This window comes from Typopeltis vanoorti, chromosome 20, assembly GCF_054136105.1.
Source record: "Typopeltis vanoorti isolate ZY-2024b chromosome 20, IOZ_Tvanoo_1.0, whole genome shotgun sequence".
Taxonomy (NCBI): Eukaryota; Metazoa; Arthropoda; class Arachnida; order Uropygi; family Thelyphonidae; genus Typopeltis; species Typopeltis vanoorti.
Window position 1 is genome coordinate 68,241,373 of NC_143568.1, and position 17,286 is coordinate 68,258,658.

The following is a 17,286-nucleotide window of genomic DNA, read 5'->3' on the forward strand; positions in this document are numbered from 1 at the left end:
CGACTGAGCTACGAAAGCTCATAAGGTGATACTGAATACCAAATTCCATCATATTCGGCCAAGCTAAGGAGGAAAGTGTTATCTCGAATCGTTTTGTGATAAATTTATAAGGAAAAAAAATTATCGTAGTTATTTTATTTTATGCTAGTTCAAGCTGTCTTGAAACTAGGACAGGTAACAACAACAAAAATGACTTCAACGTTGCGTATTAATAGACTTACAATACTGTTGTAAATACAATACGGTTTTGAAATTGTCCGGAGTTAATGGATGTCCTAAATTTTATTAAATTATTTCCAGATAGAGCGAATTTATTACAATATGTAATTTCGACATGTTTTCTCTTCCTCCCACCCCCAACCTTTTTGTGTCCCTACGTCTGATTACTCCGAAATAATTTTGTATTTGACTGACAAAATGATTCTGATAGCACATATCTAAGTTTTTAAGATGCTTAAGCAAACAAAGTGACATTTCATAAATGTGCTATACTTCGATACTTGTGAAGTTGATTTTTTATTTGGAGCAAAAATATCAGTCTTCGAATAACATAAAATGTGCGCGCCCACATACTTCTTGGAAAACATCGGAAATATCTACAATCGAAAATGTAAAATCTCTGATCATAGTGTTTTTAATACTTCATTAATTCTATTTCACTGAAAGTTTTCCATCTCAGGCTTATTACCAGAAACAAGTGCAGCAGTTATTGTGGATTATATACGAATTTTCTTGCGCTGTGACTCGTAGTTGGGGAAAAAAAAAAAATTGTACTCCCTCAATACTTAGAGGGTATATGTATTAAGAGATAATCCTTAAATGATATGACTATTTGGGATGGGGGTTGTTTTCGATTTGTCACCGAAGTTATGAGGTATGTGTATTGTAACTAAAGGTACTGGGTGTGTTCTTCTGGATGTTTTGTTGGAGAAAATAGGACACGATGATAAGAATGAATATAATTTTCTTAGAAAAATTCTGAGTTTTCTATTATTAATTTGAAAATTTTAATGTAATTGTACTAATTTTAACCATTTCAGTAATTATTGAAGTTGCTAAATTTCTATTATATTAGAGGGTATTGAAGTGACTGTCGGCATTTTTGTGACGTGTAGGAGGACAGTCTACCGCCTCTGAACTGTAACAGGAAAAGGGGTTCAAAATTCAGGAGAAAGTCATATTTAAGGATTATCCCTTAATGGATATAAATCTGATTTTCTTTTTGTTAAAAATTCAGTAATTTCAGTATTGCGCGCTAGATTCAAATAGCAAAATTGGTCTTAGTTCCAACGAACTATTGCCAATTTTGCTGAGATGTTTCAGTGCAATGCCATTTGATCGTGGCCTTTAAGTGGCATTTTTGACGCACTTCCTGAATAATTCCTGAATTTTAAATTGTATTCGTTTTATAGGTTATTTTGCAGCTGGTGAATGTTAAGATATTCACCAATTCTTCAATTCGTTTTCTTCTAGTGCTTAAAAATAGCAACACCATTGTTCGTTATTTGATTTAATAGACCATTGTATAATAGACGCACGATTCTCTCCACGCAGAAGAAATAAGTATTTCTGGAAAGATCTTGTCGTTCGTGATCCTTTCAATCTTGTGGTTTAAATTTATCCATACATACGTAATTACGAGTGGACAAAAGTGGGTCATAGTCTAGTATCATCTCCAGCAGATTTATTTCATAGTTTTACTCATTGATGTTCCAGTTTGTTTGAGCCACGATTCGCCTCGTTCCATTGAAAGTACAATATTGGAAAAGGAAGCAAGAGGAACTAAATCGGTGTATTGACCTCAAATCGTATTTTCGTGCGTACTTATTTTAGACATGAAAACTTGATTCTGTTAAATATTTGTCAAGTGATCAAATAGTTCTAATCGGAAAGTAAGCTTCATAAAAACTAGGACGAATTGTTTTCATTATTGAAGTTCCTGATTGCTCTGAATGAATTCTTAAGCGAAAATTCAGTTCGTCGTAGTAATCTAATTTCATGCAGTAATGAACTCCACTATCAATATATGGATCATTAAATCATGTGACTAAAGCTGCAGTTAAAATATAAATTCCAAAATTCATCTTGGGTAATTTCAAAGGAATACAAGAATTATTATGTTACCGCTAAAGTGCGAAAACCGTTAATGTGCACATTCCCAGCTAATCTGCAGATTAACTGATTTGCTCCGTTAACGTGCGGAATCAAGAGTTTTCCGCATTTTACCTAGCTAATGTGCACATTAACGGCTTCCGTATCGTTAAAGTTCAAAAGTTTGTTTCTCTCATTTCCTTTCCCTACTCTTTCCTCCCTCTCCCTCCACTTTTAGTTTGGTTTTTTAATAAGTAAACATAATTTTATCATATGTTTTTTTCTTAATTGTAATAATATTTTAAACCGTTAGATTCCTTGTATTATATTAATTGATTGATGATTGATTCTATCAACTAATTTGTTGATTGTTTGATTGTATTAACTTGATTCTTTAGATATCAAAAAATAAATAAATAACATTATCTTAATTTAAACATACAGAAACGTTGCTGTTGTTCCAGCAAAGATCTTATTTTCACTTTAACGAGTGCCTAGTAGGTAATGTGCAGATTACCTACTAGGCACTAGGTAATTTGAGAAATGAAACAATTTTCCGTACATTAACGGATCACCGTAGTTAATCTGCACAATACCTAGATAATCTGCAGAATAACTGATTTCTGCACTTTAGCGGTAACAATTATACTAATCAGTTAGCAAGTTACCATTAATTGGTATTTAGATAATGTCTTACGGTAATCATTTCTCTCTCTTTCTCTCTCTCTCACACACACAATAGGTTTTTTTTTTTTTTTACATTCTGCTATTGGGATAACATTCGAGACAATTGTCATCATTCAGCACGTTTATCGTCAGGCAGTCGTTTCATACATATTTTGAACGTTTTATGAACTATATTTTGACAGATTGAAGCTACAATCTGACTGAAAAAAAATCCTTGTAATTAGAAGCAACTTTGAAATCCCAGGCCTTTCTTGTCTCTTCAAAAATGTAACTAATTCTTTGTTCCTTTTTATTAGTTTGTTATTTACATCTTGCGGCGTGGTCTTAATTTGGTTGTATAAGCTTTGAAATGCATCCATAACAATCCTAAGTTTGCAAGTGTTGACGTGACTTCAATCTTGTTTTGCATGCCATCATATGTTTTTTCATCTAGGATTATAATATTGTCATAATCCTGTCAGTGTGGAAAGGGTCAGGAAACTAAAAATCCAGTTTTCAAAAACCAAACTGACAATCTCTAGTGTCCATATCTTAATTCTCTTATTATTTTGGCCGAAACATATAAGTATTAGTCAATGATTTGTTTCATCTCAGAAACATACCTTTTAAAACAATGTTAAAAGAATGATTTTAATCTGACAGGCGCTGAACTGTACAGTCTTTTTTTTTTCTTTCTTCGTGATTTTTTTTTTTTTTCTCCATTATAGCAGAAGTCATTTACAATGAAGATTTGGAGCACAATGGTTAAATGTAAGAAACATGAAGAAAATAAACTAAGTCCTGAAGATACTGGCACATCTTTTTTTCTATTGTGATGTTTGTTCTGATAACAGTTGACTACTCCGCCTCCTTCGTTTTTGCTATTGTGTACTGATATTGTGCGATCACAAGCTCAAAATCAAAAACATCTTGTTACAGACTAATAACTGCCAATCTTTGCTTCAGGCGTGCCAATTAATGGACCGGAATTATTTTGCGGATCACTTCCCGACGTTAGAAGAAAGACTCCCCCCCAATAATGTGACGGTAATTATCAGGGATAATTCAAATATTATTTAAGCTGTTTTTGATTTTTCATCGTTAAAGAAATTGTTCTTTTTTTTTTTTTTAAGCTTTGCCTTTAATGATTTTGTTTCTATCTTCATTGTTCAGTTTTTTTTTTTAAATATTCATTTGGAGAACCACTTCATAATTGGCTTGACTTGTATTTAGTACTCTCCAGCCATTCTTTAAGAAAAGCATTCAAATCAAACCCGCATAACATTCAGTAATTTAGGTTAAACTTTAAATTCAGTAATTTAGATTAAACAGAGGACAGTCTTATTTTTTCCAATCCAAGTCTTTCAGACCCTTGGATTAGTTTTTCTTCTTGTCTTTTGAAGGATTTTTTTTAAAACTTTTTTTCTCTCCCAGATTGACTCTGCACAAAGATTTTGGTGTCCATCAATTGAAATTGTCTTCATAGTATTAGGATTGATATCTCCCAAAAGAATACAATCATGCTAATGTATCTTATTAATCGATGGAAAAAATCCCTATATACAAATACAGTGTTATGTAAGCAAACTACTGAATTGTTTGAATACTTTACAAGATATTTAATAGACTATTAACATGTGATATAGTCGCCTCCATGCCTTGGTTATGAAACAACCACAAATAGCAGTAGTGTAACACTTTCACTGGGTCTCTCAGAACTCTGTTTCCTCACATTATAAGTTGCGCACTACGCTTTGAGATTTGAATTTATTAGCTAATTCTGGAAAAGCTTATTAGCTAATTCCGTGTGCTGGAAAAGTTGAAAAGCAATGCTTTTCAGCTTTCCCAGCATATCGCCCTTCTCCCTCCAAAATATAAATTCTAATATTACAGAATATATGAAACGCTGCAGTTGAGTTGACCATTGGCTCATCTTATAGCATTCGCTGATTGTTTTTCTTTTTAAGGTTTAGTCTCGTCTAGAACTGTCAGTTAAACATGCGCGTGTTGTTTCTGTGGCCACTACTGTGCCAACAAAGTAGCAATTATCGAAGAAGAGACTGCATTTTTTTGTTTATTTAAGCCGTCTGGGCGGTTTTCATGGTTAGCTATTTTAGCTTTTAGACAAGGACAGATCCGGTTCTGGTGGTTAGCAAACTTGACCTCGTCTACAGGGGAAAAGTTCGTTTAACTTTGGTCCGGCAAATTCTTAAGACTGCATTTTATCAATGAGATTCACGTCTTGTATGAAAGGTATGTGCAGCTTAGGATCAAGAAAATCTCGGTCTTAAATAGCGCATTTATATTGTGCTTCTTCATTCTATTTCGTTGCATTAAACTATGTGTTAAGTTTAGTGCTGAAAATGTTACCCTAAAAGAAAATCATATTGAATAGTCGATCTACCCAAACTTAACCTTCTTTCGAAACGGTAGTAGTAAAACAAATTTAGTTTTTAAGTATTAATTTTAGTCGATTTATTTTTATGAGATATAAAATCTGAGTTGAGTACACATTATTCATTAAAAAAATTAGTGGTTGCAGTTTTACAACAATATTAACTCCGTTCAGCTAATTCGAATGTTATTAAAATACTAACTGTTAAACTACGTTTGTATTTTTATTGAATTTTCTAAATTTGTTTTCCTTCAGTAATCAACATTTGTTTTTATTTTATTCTATAAAAAAAATTAAATATCACGGCAGAAAATATATAAATAGCGTCGCACTAGATAGTCTGATTGCAAGTATTTTGTGTATTTTAATATTAAAATAGCTTAGATTTAATTTCTATTACTTATGTTTTTGGGATATGTTTTGAGTTTTATTTATTTGTAGCAATAATTATGAAATAATACTAAAATAAGACAGCTTTGCATTAGCTAGTTTCGCTAATAAAACTGTTTAATTTTTCACCGCTAGGAGGCACGTAAAATAAGACTGATTTTTCACTTTACAGCCAGCAGACGATTGTTTTCTGCGATATCATTTGTAATTTCATTTATGCCAAAAAAAAAACAGCAAATGTTCAAAGTTAATTAACTAAATGGATTTTGATGAAGATTGTATTTCATAAATAACATTATATTTGATAAACATAAAAATAATAAAGCAACCAGGTATGCTATAAAATATAGTTAGTGTAAAATGATATATATAAAATCCTAATTTTAATAGTCTGTACAATGAATACATTCTTTTCAGAAGCCAGCGTGCTCGCTTGTTGGGATTATCTCAGCCTAACTTGACTTCAATTGCAACGATTGAAGACGATGTTACGACTAATGGCACTTGTCAGCCCGAGACATCAATAGAACGCTGTATCAGTAATCCAAATCTGTTGGAAAATGGCGACACAGTTGACGCAACGAGTGAAGAAGTAAGTTCATCATTTCCTGTTTGTTATCTTTCATATAATGGCTTATTTTTGTTCTTGCACAACTTACTGTTGTTTCCTCATTTGAAAGGATTGGGGTATCGTGAGTTTTGACAGCAGTTTTTGCTGTTGTGATTTATAAGCTAAATTCATATGAATGACAGCTAAGAGGATAATTTTAAAAAAAATATATATATACTTTTATCTAATTATATAAAAGTAGATTGGCTCACTTAGATTGGGAGTTTTCCTGAATATTATTTCGTCAGGTATTAAATTGTGAACTTCAAAATTTAAATTCACTATTTTGGCTGATCATTCTTGTTTACATTATTTTTAATCTTATCCTGGATTTTAAATTAATTTAAAAAAAAATCAGCTAACGCCTTTTTATTCCCGTATACGGGAGTAGGCGAGGCCATTTAGCCCTATCTAACTTTTGGAGACTGAGTGGGCAGTTCAATCTCCACTGGTACCCAATCAGAGATAGATGGCCCAAGGCTGTCACTAATTAAGCGGTACACAGTGAAGAAAGACGGCTCAAATGTGCCGCCATCTCGTGGTCCCTAACACAATATATTTAATGTCTGAAATAATGTGGGTTCTACGGTCGATTTTCTTGAGTTTACAGGACGAAAAACCAGAGTTTCCGGGAGGAAAAACCCGCTTGCCTGTGCCAGAGATCGACTAACTCGGGAACCGGTCGAAAAAAGGCTTAGAAAAATTTCCTCTAGTCGCCGACTAGACTCGAAACCAACTCTTCTTTCGTGCGGCCAAGCGCCGTGGATGTGCAAACGCCACATCCACTGAGCTACACAGGCTCTTAAATTAATTTTATTTTATTTTTAAGTTTATTTTAAATCTTATCCTGGACTTAGCGATGAATGTTCCCATGAAAAAAAGACTAGATATTATAATAAGCCATAATAGTCGCAGTTGATGGAAATTGAACTAATTTCTTTCTCGTCGTCGTCGTCGTCCGGTAGCATCCTCTAGCAAGAGGGTTGCAGCAGATGAGCAGCTTTTCTCCATTTCTCTCTGTCTGTCGCTTCCGTCATTCTTAAACCAGTCCATTCTACGATGTCATTGAACCACTCACTATTTGGTCTTCCACGTCTTCTCTTCCCCTCAACTTTCTCTTGTAATATAGTTCTTGTCAGGTGTCCCGAAGAACCTCTCAAAAGATGTCCGGCAAATCTGGTTTTTCTTTGCATAATATTCTTGAGCAGTGTTCTTTCCATCCCAACTCGTCTTAAAACTTAAGACGAGTTGGGATGAGAGAATATCATTGATTTGATATTATCTCTCTCTCTCTCTCTCTCTCTCTCTCTCTCTCTCTGTATAGCTAATCTTTTCCATCTTTCTATAACACCACATTTCCAATGCATTAATTCTTTCCATATCTCTCTTTCTGAATGTCCATGACTCACTTCCATAACTTGCAATACTCCAAACTGTTGTTAATTTCTTTCTATTTTTCGTATATATGCGAGATATAAAATTTCTAAAAACAAACTCGAATTTGTTAAATCGTTATCTTGGTAGGACATAAAGTGCAGACTAAAGTCTATAATGTTACAATTTATCTTGAATAACACCGCACCCAAAATGACTCGACAAGGTCTCGTATGTAATTACACGCAGTGGGCAGTGTTACAATTTCTCTAAAACAAAACATTGAAGTGTTGCACTGTTAACTAAGCTCTAATATTTTTAATGGAGATTAATTGGCACTAGTTACCTTGGCTTGAACTGTTCTCCTTTTTTTCTTTCTGGTGAATTGGTCTATTTTCGAAAGTGGTAGTGGGTGTAGATCTCGGGTTTCCTGTTTAAAAAAAAAAAAAAAAAAAAAAAACGGTCTATGAACTTTAAACTTTGATTTAAAAAAAAAAAGAATTCTAAAACCAAACAAGTATAGGAATATGCACAAACTTCTAGAAAGGCATTTCCATCAAAATATGAGTTTAAGGAAGGAATTTCTTAATTCTGAATATAATAAACACATCTTCGGTTTCAAATCGGCTTTCCATTTCTTCAAAGAAGGAGAGCGCATGCGTGAGGGAGAGCGAAGTATGTTTTTGAATGTTTTACAGTGGTTTCTAGGTCAGGAATTCTAAAACCTACCTTAGATAAGTGCAGATTGTCGTATTGTTTAGTTGGTATCGCAGGAAGCCTTGGCTATAAACAATGCACTCGGGTTAAAATACCACATTGTCTAATAGCACAGAGGCAACAAACAGGAAGAAAACAGACCAATGGAATTCCTAATGAACACAAGCAACCGAGCGAGGTAGCCTCCAACTGTGTACTCGTACACAATTGTGTAACCTTGTAGTAACAACCTTTTTGGTATCTAACAAATGCATTATTCCAGCAGGTACACGAATAAGGATTCTCTTTGACACGTTCGTTTCTATGCATAATAGTGTAAACCTTCACAAAAAGTCATTGAAGAAAGAATTGGCACGAGCCTTTATATTTAATGCCTTATTTGTATGTGTGAAAAAAAGAGCGAAGATATGTAAATATCGTAAAGATTGTTAATATTTACCTTAAAATGGAGTCGGGTTAGAGTTGTTGACGTCCTTTTTATTCAGGTTAGGTGTTGGATGTCAAATGCACTTCTGACTAAGGTGTGATAAAAGGAACTATCCGGCACACTATAAATAGAGCAGGGTGCGAGTATTTAAATATTGAAAGTTGCTCAAAAGTCTCTTTTTTCTTTTTTTATTATTATTATTGTAAATGACTCATTTAGAAAGAGCCTTTACGATTCGCGCTGGATGGGCTTTCCAGAATTCACATTAAAGAGGATACAGATTTGATTCGGACTATTAAAATGCGAAATAAACGTTGATATAGCTGTCCATAGACTGATATAGTGTTTTCTAGTATTCTTGCATTTTGTGTTCTTGTTTGTTAAAGAATTAAAGTCTCAAGTATAAATAACACTCCTCCGATCACAGAATGCAAACAGTTTGGAATAAACAGTAATTAACTGTATTCCGTACTTTTGTTTCTTGTTTTGGATCTTCTTTCATGGATTTTTGGCTACATAATTCCTCTTTAAATTTCTTATCTCGTACTTTTCAAATTCAAAGAGAGTATGGAAATGGATATTTCCGAAGATATGAAGAAATTGATGAGCTGATTCTTTTACGCCATTGACGAGCATGGAATCGTAGCTTTGTATTTAAGTGTTCATAACCAGCCATCAGGTATTAATTGGAATCGGAGCAATAACTGCCCAAAACGGAATCGTCTCTGACTCGAAATATTCTCCCTATTCAATTGCTGCCTCAGTCACTCCGCCAGCCGATAAACCACTGAACTAGCTTCCTTTTCTCAAATCCCCAATTCCTCGCTGCTTTCCAACAGCCAAGTCACTTTCCTCCAACTATAATCAGCAGCATTTAAACGGATAAAATTTGCGGAACTTCATTTGTGGCAGTAGGGAATAAAATTGACAAGAAATAGAATGGAACAGTAAATTATAAACTTGTATGTTAATGCTGTTATACAGTAAAGCTGCAGGCGAGCTCTGTATGATCTGCCATTTGAGTCCAATTGACTTAAGAAGCAAGACAAGTATAATTAACTCTTACCTTTCCTCCCCTCCACCCCCCAAATCAATACTGAACGTATTGTTTTTAAAAATAAAATAAAAAAACACCCTAGAAAGATTGTTAAAGGACTGAAGTTACTAAACCTAATTTAAACGAATTGCCTCTCATCATTGATAATGTTTTTGGCTACATAATCTCAGTTATTCTCTTCCAACTACCCAGTAGAATATATAAAATGGAGCTCACGGGTGTGATCATCATTGTATGAATTCAACTTACTCGTTTATTCTGTACTGGAAGTGAAACCTGGTGCAGATGATCATGAAACGCATCCGTTAAAAATTGCTGAAAATAAGTTTTTTACTTTTTAAATATGACCTCATAACTTAGTTGATGTGGCCGTAATACAGACATCAACATCCTTTTAAACATTGTTAATTCAAATGCATGTAAATTAGGTGTTTATTCATATATCCTCTCACTGTAATGCGCACACCTGACTTTTTCGGAGATCAGCTGAAACACAACACAAAGCCACTTAGCCTTGCTGTTTTATCCAAAATACACGATCATCATCATCAGAATGCCCATCATTTTATCCATTCTCCAAATCCATATTGAGTAGTTTTTTTTCTTCCTCTTCTGTTCATTCCATTCCTCTCTCACTTTTGCTGTTGGAACAATAAGTGTTTTCTGAAAGCTGCCATCTAATAAATATTAAAATATAATGTTAATAAATCTCTTTATTCTCATTCTCCTTATCCATTGTATTAAAGGTCTCTTTGGGACCTCGATAGAAGAAAGAGGGGGGAGCAACAGCCATTAGGATTTTTCTCACAGTCAATCCGAAAGCTTGTGTCATCTTCCTTTGTACAAATTGAAAAATTCTGAAAACTCCAGTTACTCTCCTTGATATTTCATTAATGACTAGCAAACTTCTGTTCTTCTGTACTTTTTTAAAATAATTCTAATTCTTGATTAGTTATTTTGTTCCTAATTATGTAATCCTTACTCCATTGTAGATTTAAAGATTATGTAATTTTCGAAATCCTAACATTCTCTCTGGATGCTTATCAATGTGGTTGGCTTGGACATTGACATCACTTAATGTTAATTAATTTAATTCATAGAGTCTGTGGTGCTTAGCACTCCTTTTTTCATGTTCCAGAAACCTTGAAATATATACAGTAGAATCTCTCTTAACCAGCAACAACGGGACTTTGCCGATTCCTAATACGAGATTTTGCCGGATAATTGAACATATATTTCGAGAACTTAGCTGTTAATGTTTTGTGATGCCATGCCATGTCTACAAATTGCAACATGCGAAGTTCGTTGGTCGTGTTTTTCGATCTGCTGGCCATAATTAAATAAATAACATCAAAAATCGTGCGGATTTTTTTAAAAATTTAAAACACATACACATAATTTTATATTTCACAAAATCAAATTTAAACAGTATCTAAATTTTATCACATGACATACGAGTTTTGCCAGAATGCAAGCCCATTGCATATTTTTCTTATCATAGGCTTAAATTTCGATATTGCCGGTTAGGAGAGATTTCACTGTGTGTGTGTGTGTGTGTACATATATATAGTCTTTCAGGGACAACAATTACAAGAGTTTCGTATACATAGCACATCCATAGTTGACGGAGCATCCAAATGATGATTCTAACTTAGTAATCAAGATAATAATTTATTAAATATGATGTATATTTGAAATATTTAAACACGTTTTTACTATTTGCAGGATGTTTCAATAGGAGGTCCCCGAAGACGCAGTGCTCTTATAGCCCAATGGGAACAAAGGATCCAAAAATCTGATGTGAAGTCCTAAAGCTCCATGAAAAATTTCTCAGCAAATATTTTCTTACACATTGACGTGAAATATGTCTAAAGAGTGGTCGATCTTTCAGGGGAGAGAGAAGACTATTTTAATCCACTAAAAGAATAGTCGTCGATGTATGTTATTTGTAGAGCCTATGTTTATTGTTTTGACAACCCTGCGAACATTTTATTGTTTTCCCCATACCAAGTGTAATATGTTTTAGGAAAAAAAAAAAATGTTTTTGCACTTACTTTTAAGCACTAAATGTCTGAAGTGGCGCTGTATTATCTTTAAATTCACTAAACTTTGACACCCTTTGAATAATGGAAAAGGATATTTATTTATTGTCATTAGTGGGTATCAAAACGGAATATTTATAACCGCAGTATTAAAATAAGGAAGAAAAAAGAAATGTACATTTTGGTCCCTCTCGCGGGTAATAAAATAAAGATTTAACCAATCAAATTTCAATCATTGATTGTAAAGACCAGTGATGCGCGGACAATTCTAAAAACATTGTTCATTGTTGAAATTGTGCGCAATATTACCGTTTTTTAACGCGCCAATATTGTAATATTTTTTCAGTTTTCCTTTTTAATATTTTTACGACTGATGTCATGTATGTTTTTAAATAAGTGATTGTGGAATTTTATGTAAAATATCACTAACTTTATCACTGACTGCTGCTACTGTTAAGTGTGTACATTCTAACGATTTTCTATAGTCTACTTAACTTTTCTACCGATGCAGTTACAAATCCAGCTTATTTTTCTGCTTGTTATATCACTGTTACTGTTATAGTCTTGGATCCACAGTGGTCTAATGTAAGGGATGAATTGTTAATAAACTCAAAGAATATTCTTGTACTAATGAGTTGGCATTGTATAACTAATTTAGTTCAATAAAATAGTTTCCGATTTTATTGTTGTGGAAGGAATACATGACTCGATAGATTTTACTTTTAGTTTGTGTTACATAGAATCATGTGACGTCTTATTTTAACAGGCGATAGAACAAACGCGCATGCGCCTTGATTCACTCTCGGTTACTGTTTATTTTATAATTTCCAGCGGTTGAAAAATAAGGTCATTTACTTCGATTGCACTGGTTTATGTACCTATTGCGAAGATCATTTCGTCATGGTTAGCGGTTGACAATACGTAGGCGCAAGAAATATTATTAGAGGAAGTGAGATCCACGGAACTGACAGTGTTTGATATAAAAATATTTTAGACTAATCCATAGGAAAGAGGATAAGATAGTATTGCTTAGGATACAGTGCATGTGATGGTACTATTTCTTTTAAACTTGCTAAACATTTCGGTATAAAACATTAAGATACTAAGTACAAATGATAGTACAAGTATTTAATACTGATGTTTCAATGCTCATATTACCATTTTCTTGATTGCATGTAATCACCGGACCCCAACAACATGCGTCATTTTTGTCAGTGGTATTATGTACATGTTACTGCAATTGACATCTATTGTGCTCAACTAGGAAAATAGGAGAGTGGGGAGATAGCAAGAACTTGAGTTCTAAACCACGGCTATATCCTGATATTATTACAAATTAAAATTCGAGAGAATTCATAATTAGTTGAATGTGGACACACGTGCAAAGGAAAAGAACCTAGTGTCCTGAATGCTATTAAGATTCTAATAATTTTGTGTTGTATTCTAATTTGAGAATGTTTTATATATATGTGTGTGTGTGGCGGGGGGGGTAATTATCTGTCTACTTAATTGATTCATTTTTGTCTATTTAATCCTATGAAGGATTTTCGATAATAAGGTGCATGTAATAATAGTATATCTTCCGATATACTGCTTTTCACATTAGGAAATATTGACTCTATCGCTAGCTGTTTGTATACAATGATCAAATATTTCAAGCAAATGTATTCTGTGGGAATTATTTCCCAGATTGGAAACAAAATGAGTTAATTCTCAAGATAAATAAAATTAATGCTATCACAGAAGGTTCTGCAAATCTCGTGATAGATTTCATGCTGCCATATCTGCGCAAGAACAATGTAAAAGTTCAACTGAAGCCTTTGTAAGAAGGCAGTTCCAATTTTATGAACTACTGAAATGTAAAAAAAAAAAAAAAAAAAAAAAAATTAGTTGGTACTTACAATGTTTTACCAATGTATATTTATACACACGAATACACATTTGAGCACTGAAAAAAAAAAGGTTCTTTTTTCCCCTCAGAGCTGGATGAATTTTCAAAATTTGGAGCCTCTTTTTGAGCCAAATTGCATAAAATCATGAATATTGGTTTGCAAAGGTGTAGAGTGCAAGTACTATATACATATACTCAACGATTTTTTTCATACATTTCGCCCTATTCTCGGTTTTAAACGGGAAAATGGAAATGGTTTTCCTGTTCTAATGCAAAAAGCTATCAGTACACATGCAGTTTGAAGAAATGATAATAATACATTGGCCTCATAGCTTTTGATGGTTCGGGTCCCAATTCCAATCAATCAGAAATAGCATTTTAGTGCGGGCGATAGAATTTTTCTCCTCAAAGAAACCACGATATTAATCTCAAAACTTAGCAAAAATCGACTGAGACGAGTATACAAATACTAACTACGATTGAAAAATATCACCAGTTTGAATCTAGTAGCTGTGGGAATGCATTCAATCGCGGCGATGGAGAGTTAATGGCTGCCCACCGAATTCCAAAAATTTAGAGCTAAGAGTGTGCCTACTCTTCAACCCACACGTCCCTTAGAAAGGGTAGTGCCCTGGTTAGAGGTCATGCAAATTAATGCAGCCTGCGAGACGCTCCTACCTAAAGGGTAAGTATCCACGTCTGTATATCTGTGTTCGCAGGAATGGTTTGTCTGTTTTGAGAGAGTAGAAACCTGAGTTTCTGGGGGGGGGGGGAATCTCCATTTCGTATGAGATGGACTAACTCGCCATGGGAATGAAAAGACTTGATCAAGGTTATTCACATCATAGATGAGATTCGAACCCATGTCTTTCCAACCAAAGGATTGGTCTATACCTAGTGTGCTATGGAGAGTCCCTTGTGTCAAAGAAAAGCATTAAACTTCAATAAACAAAATATTTATTGTATTAACTTTCGCACTTTATTTCTGTTTTTATGCGCTCAAACGTTCGGCGACAATGACGTTTGCATCCATAGCAGGTTGACTGAAGAAAGACCTTTATAAGTTCGATTCAAGGCTCCGATCATAACTTTTTCTAAACGTTTGTACCATTTCCTGAATTAGTTTCCAATGACAATTCTGGATTTTAATCCCACAATTCAATAATATTGACTGTAGAAATCGTACTATTTGGGTAACATATGGTGTTAAGCATCCAGATGGCAGCAGTTATCTTCCGTATTCTTCTCCCCGGATGTAAAAGTCATTGATAGCCTCCAGTAGGCTCATCCTTAGCCATCACTGACAGCTAGCCTAAGGTTATCAGTGACTTAATAGTTGGGTTTAAACGCCCTCGCCTACCTACTTTTGCGGGTACAAAAGGCATTAGTTGATTTATTTATCATTTTCATATCACATGCATTCAACAGATTGCCTTTTGCCAGTTTTCTTTCCTTCAAAACAGGGGTCATTTTCACAGTCGGTTTCCTGGCTATATCCGCCGTTTTGCAGGTGAAGACCTTATTCTTGTTAAATCGATGCTCGAATGTTGTCATCACCAGTGCCTTGTTTGGAAGCAATAATAAATATTGGAGTGCGATTTCTTGAAACCCACACACACACACACACACACCCCGCCAGTTCAGTTTACTATTAACCACATAATATGCATAGAACAGACAAGGATCTTCAACAAAGGCAAACAGCACAGGAGATATTGGTGACATCTGGAGGGGCCTAACCCGAGGGCTTCGCCAACATTAAAGAGAACTTTCCAGGATGAAAAATGGCAGACCAAATACAGAATCTTAACAGCAAGGTAGCATAAATACAAAGGAACCATCGATACGGTAATTTGTCTTTGATTTTTTCCAACGGATTCAACTTAAATTCCAATTGGGACCTGTGGACTGAAAAATTAAAAAATGGGCTATTCGTCTGTTTGGAAATCTTTCATTTCTCAAAGGAAAAGGGAATTCCTGACTACTTCAACCTTTTGGTTCTGTCCACTGCTGGACGAAGGTCCCCCCCCCCATGATTTTCCCGACCACTCGGTTTTCTGCCTCTCCCATCCATCTCGCTCCTGCAATTTGTTCCAGTTCATCCCTCCACCTTCTTCTCTGTCTTCCTCTTTGTCTTGCTCCATCCATTGGTCTCCACTCTGTTGTTTTTCTAGTCCATCTCCCGTCACTGCATCTGGCAATATGGCCAGCCCATCTCCACTTAGCCTGTTTAATGTATTTTACAATATCCATGACACCTGTTTGAGATCTTATCCAAGTATTTGTCTTCCTATCTCTTAATGTTATTTTTAGCTTTTTTTTTAAGGCTTCTGTTAAAGTCCATGTTTCTCTTCCATATGTTAGGACAGGAAGTATGCACTGGTCGAAAGCTTTCCTTTTTAGACTCATAGGGATGTTACTTCTGAATATGTCTCATTTTCCCATAAGCCACCCATCCAAGGTGAATTCTTCGTTCAATCTGTTTTCTTTGGCAATCCTCAAAGGATAACAATTGGCCCAAATATACATGTGAAGTAACTTGTTCTATTTCATGGTTTTCAACTTTGACAGTTCTATGGATTATGTATTTATTCATCTTTATTTTTGTTTTTTCTCTATTTATTTTTAATCCAATTACTCTGGAGGTTTCATTTAGCTGATTTAGCCTTTCTTCCAGATCTTCAAGATTATCTGCTATTAGAACAATGTCATCTGCAAATTTCAGATGATGCAGCCTTTCTCCATTTATGTTTATTCCTTTTGTTTCCCAATCAAGGCTCCTAAAGACTTCCTCTAGTGCAGCTGTAAATAATTTGGGATATGGTGTAGCCTTGCCAGATACCTTTTTGTAATGGGAACTTTTCACCGTTTTTATATAATTTAATTACAGAAATTGCATTATTGTAAATATGTTTTAGTGTTTCAATATATGGTTTCTCAGTTCCCTGGGTTTCAAATGCTTTTAGTATTGCAGATGTTTTAACTGAATCAAATGCTTTTTCGTAGTCTATATAGGCCAGACATAAGGGTTTATTGTATTCAATTGATTTTTCAATGAGCTGTCTTAATGTGTAAATATGGTCCAAAGTATTGTAATTCTTCCTAAATCTAGCTTGTTCACAGGATTGCATTCCCTCTAGTTTAGATTTTATTCTATTATTTATAATTTTTGTGAAGACTTTATATATATGTGGTGGGGAGTAGGCTCTAGGTCTGTAGTTTTTAATTTCTTCCTTACTGCCCTTTTTAAAATTTAATATTAGAAGTGAATTGTTCCAATTTTTCGGACTTTTTCTCTGTTTTAGGCATTTATTGAAGAGTTTAGTCAGCTGTTTGATGGCAGGACTTTCTCCCAGTTTTAAGAAGTCTACCATAATTCGTACTTCTCCTGGGACCTTTCCATTCTTCATTTCCCGCAGTGCCATTTCCGCTTCACCTTGTAAGATCTCAGGGGCATCATGTTCTTCCTCACTTGCGTTATTCATAGATGATTCGTGGATGTCTCGGTCTTCGTCTTCATAGAGTTCAGTATAAAATTCCTGAATTCTTTTGATTATTGCATCTCTATTTTTCATAAGTTCACCATTTTTTCCTCTTACAGCAGCTATGTCCTTTGTTCCAACTGA

General features: G+C 34.4%; 1 protein-coding gene across 1 annotated transcript in view; it reads left to right on the top strand.

The window, feature by feature from the left end:
- Nucleotides 1–12,452, top strand: part of LOC150095534 (uncharacterized) — a 68,753-nt gene extending 56,301 nt beyond the window's left edge. The window contains exons 4-5 of the mRNA XM_090410704.1: nucleotides 5,960–6,134; nucleotides 11,453–12,452. Coding sequence (XP_090266830.1) covers nucleotides 5,960–6,134; nucleotides 11,453–11,539 — 262 coding nt within the window. The 3' untranslated portion in view covers nucleotides 11,540–12,452. The remainder of the gene's footprint in view (nucleotides 1–5,959; nucleotides 6,135–11,452) is intronic.
- Nucleotides 12,453–17,286: the final 4,834 nt, after the last annotated feature.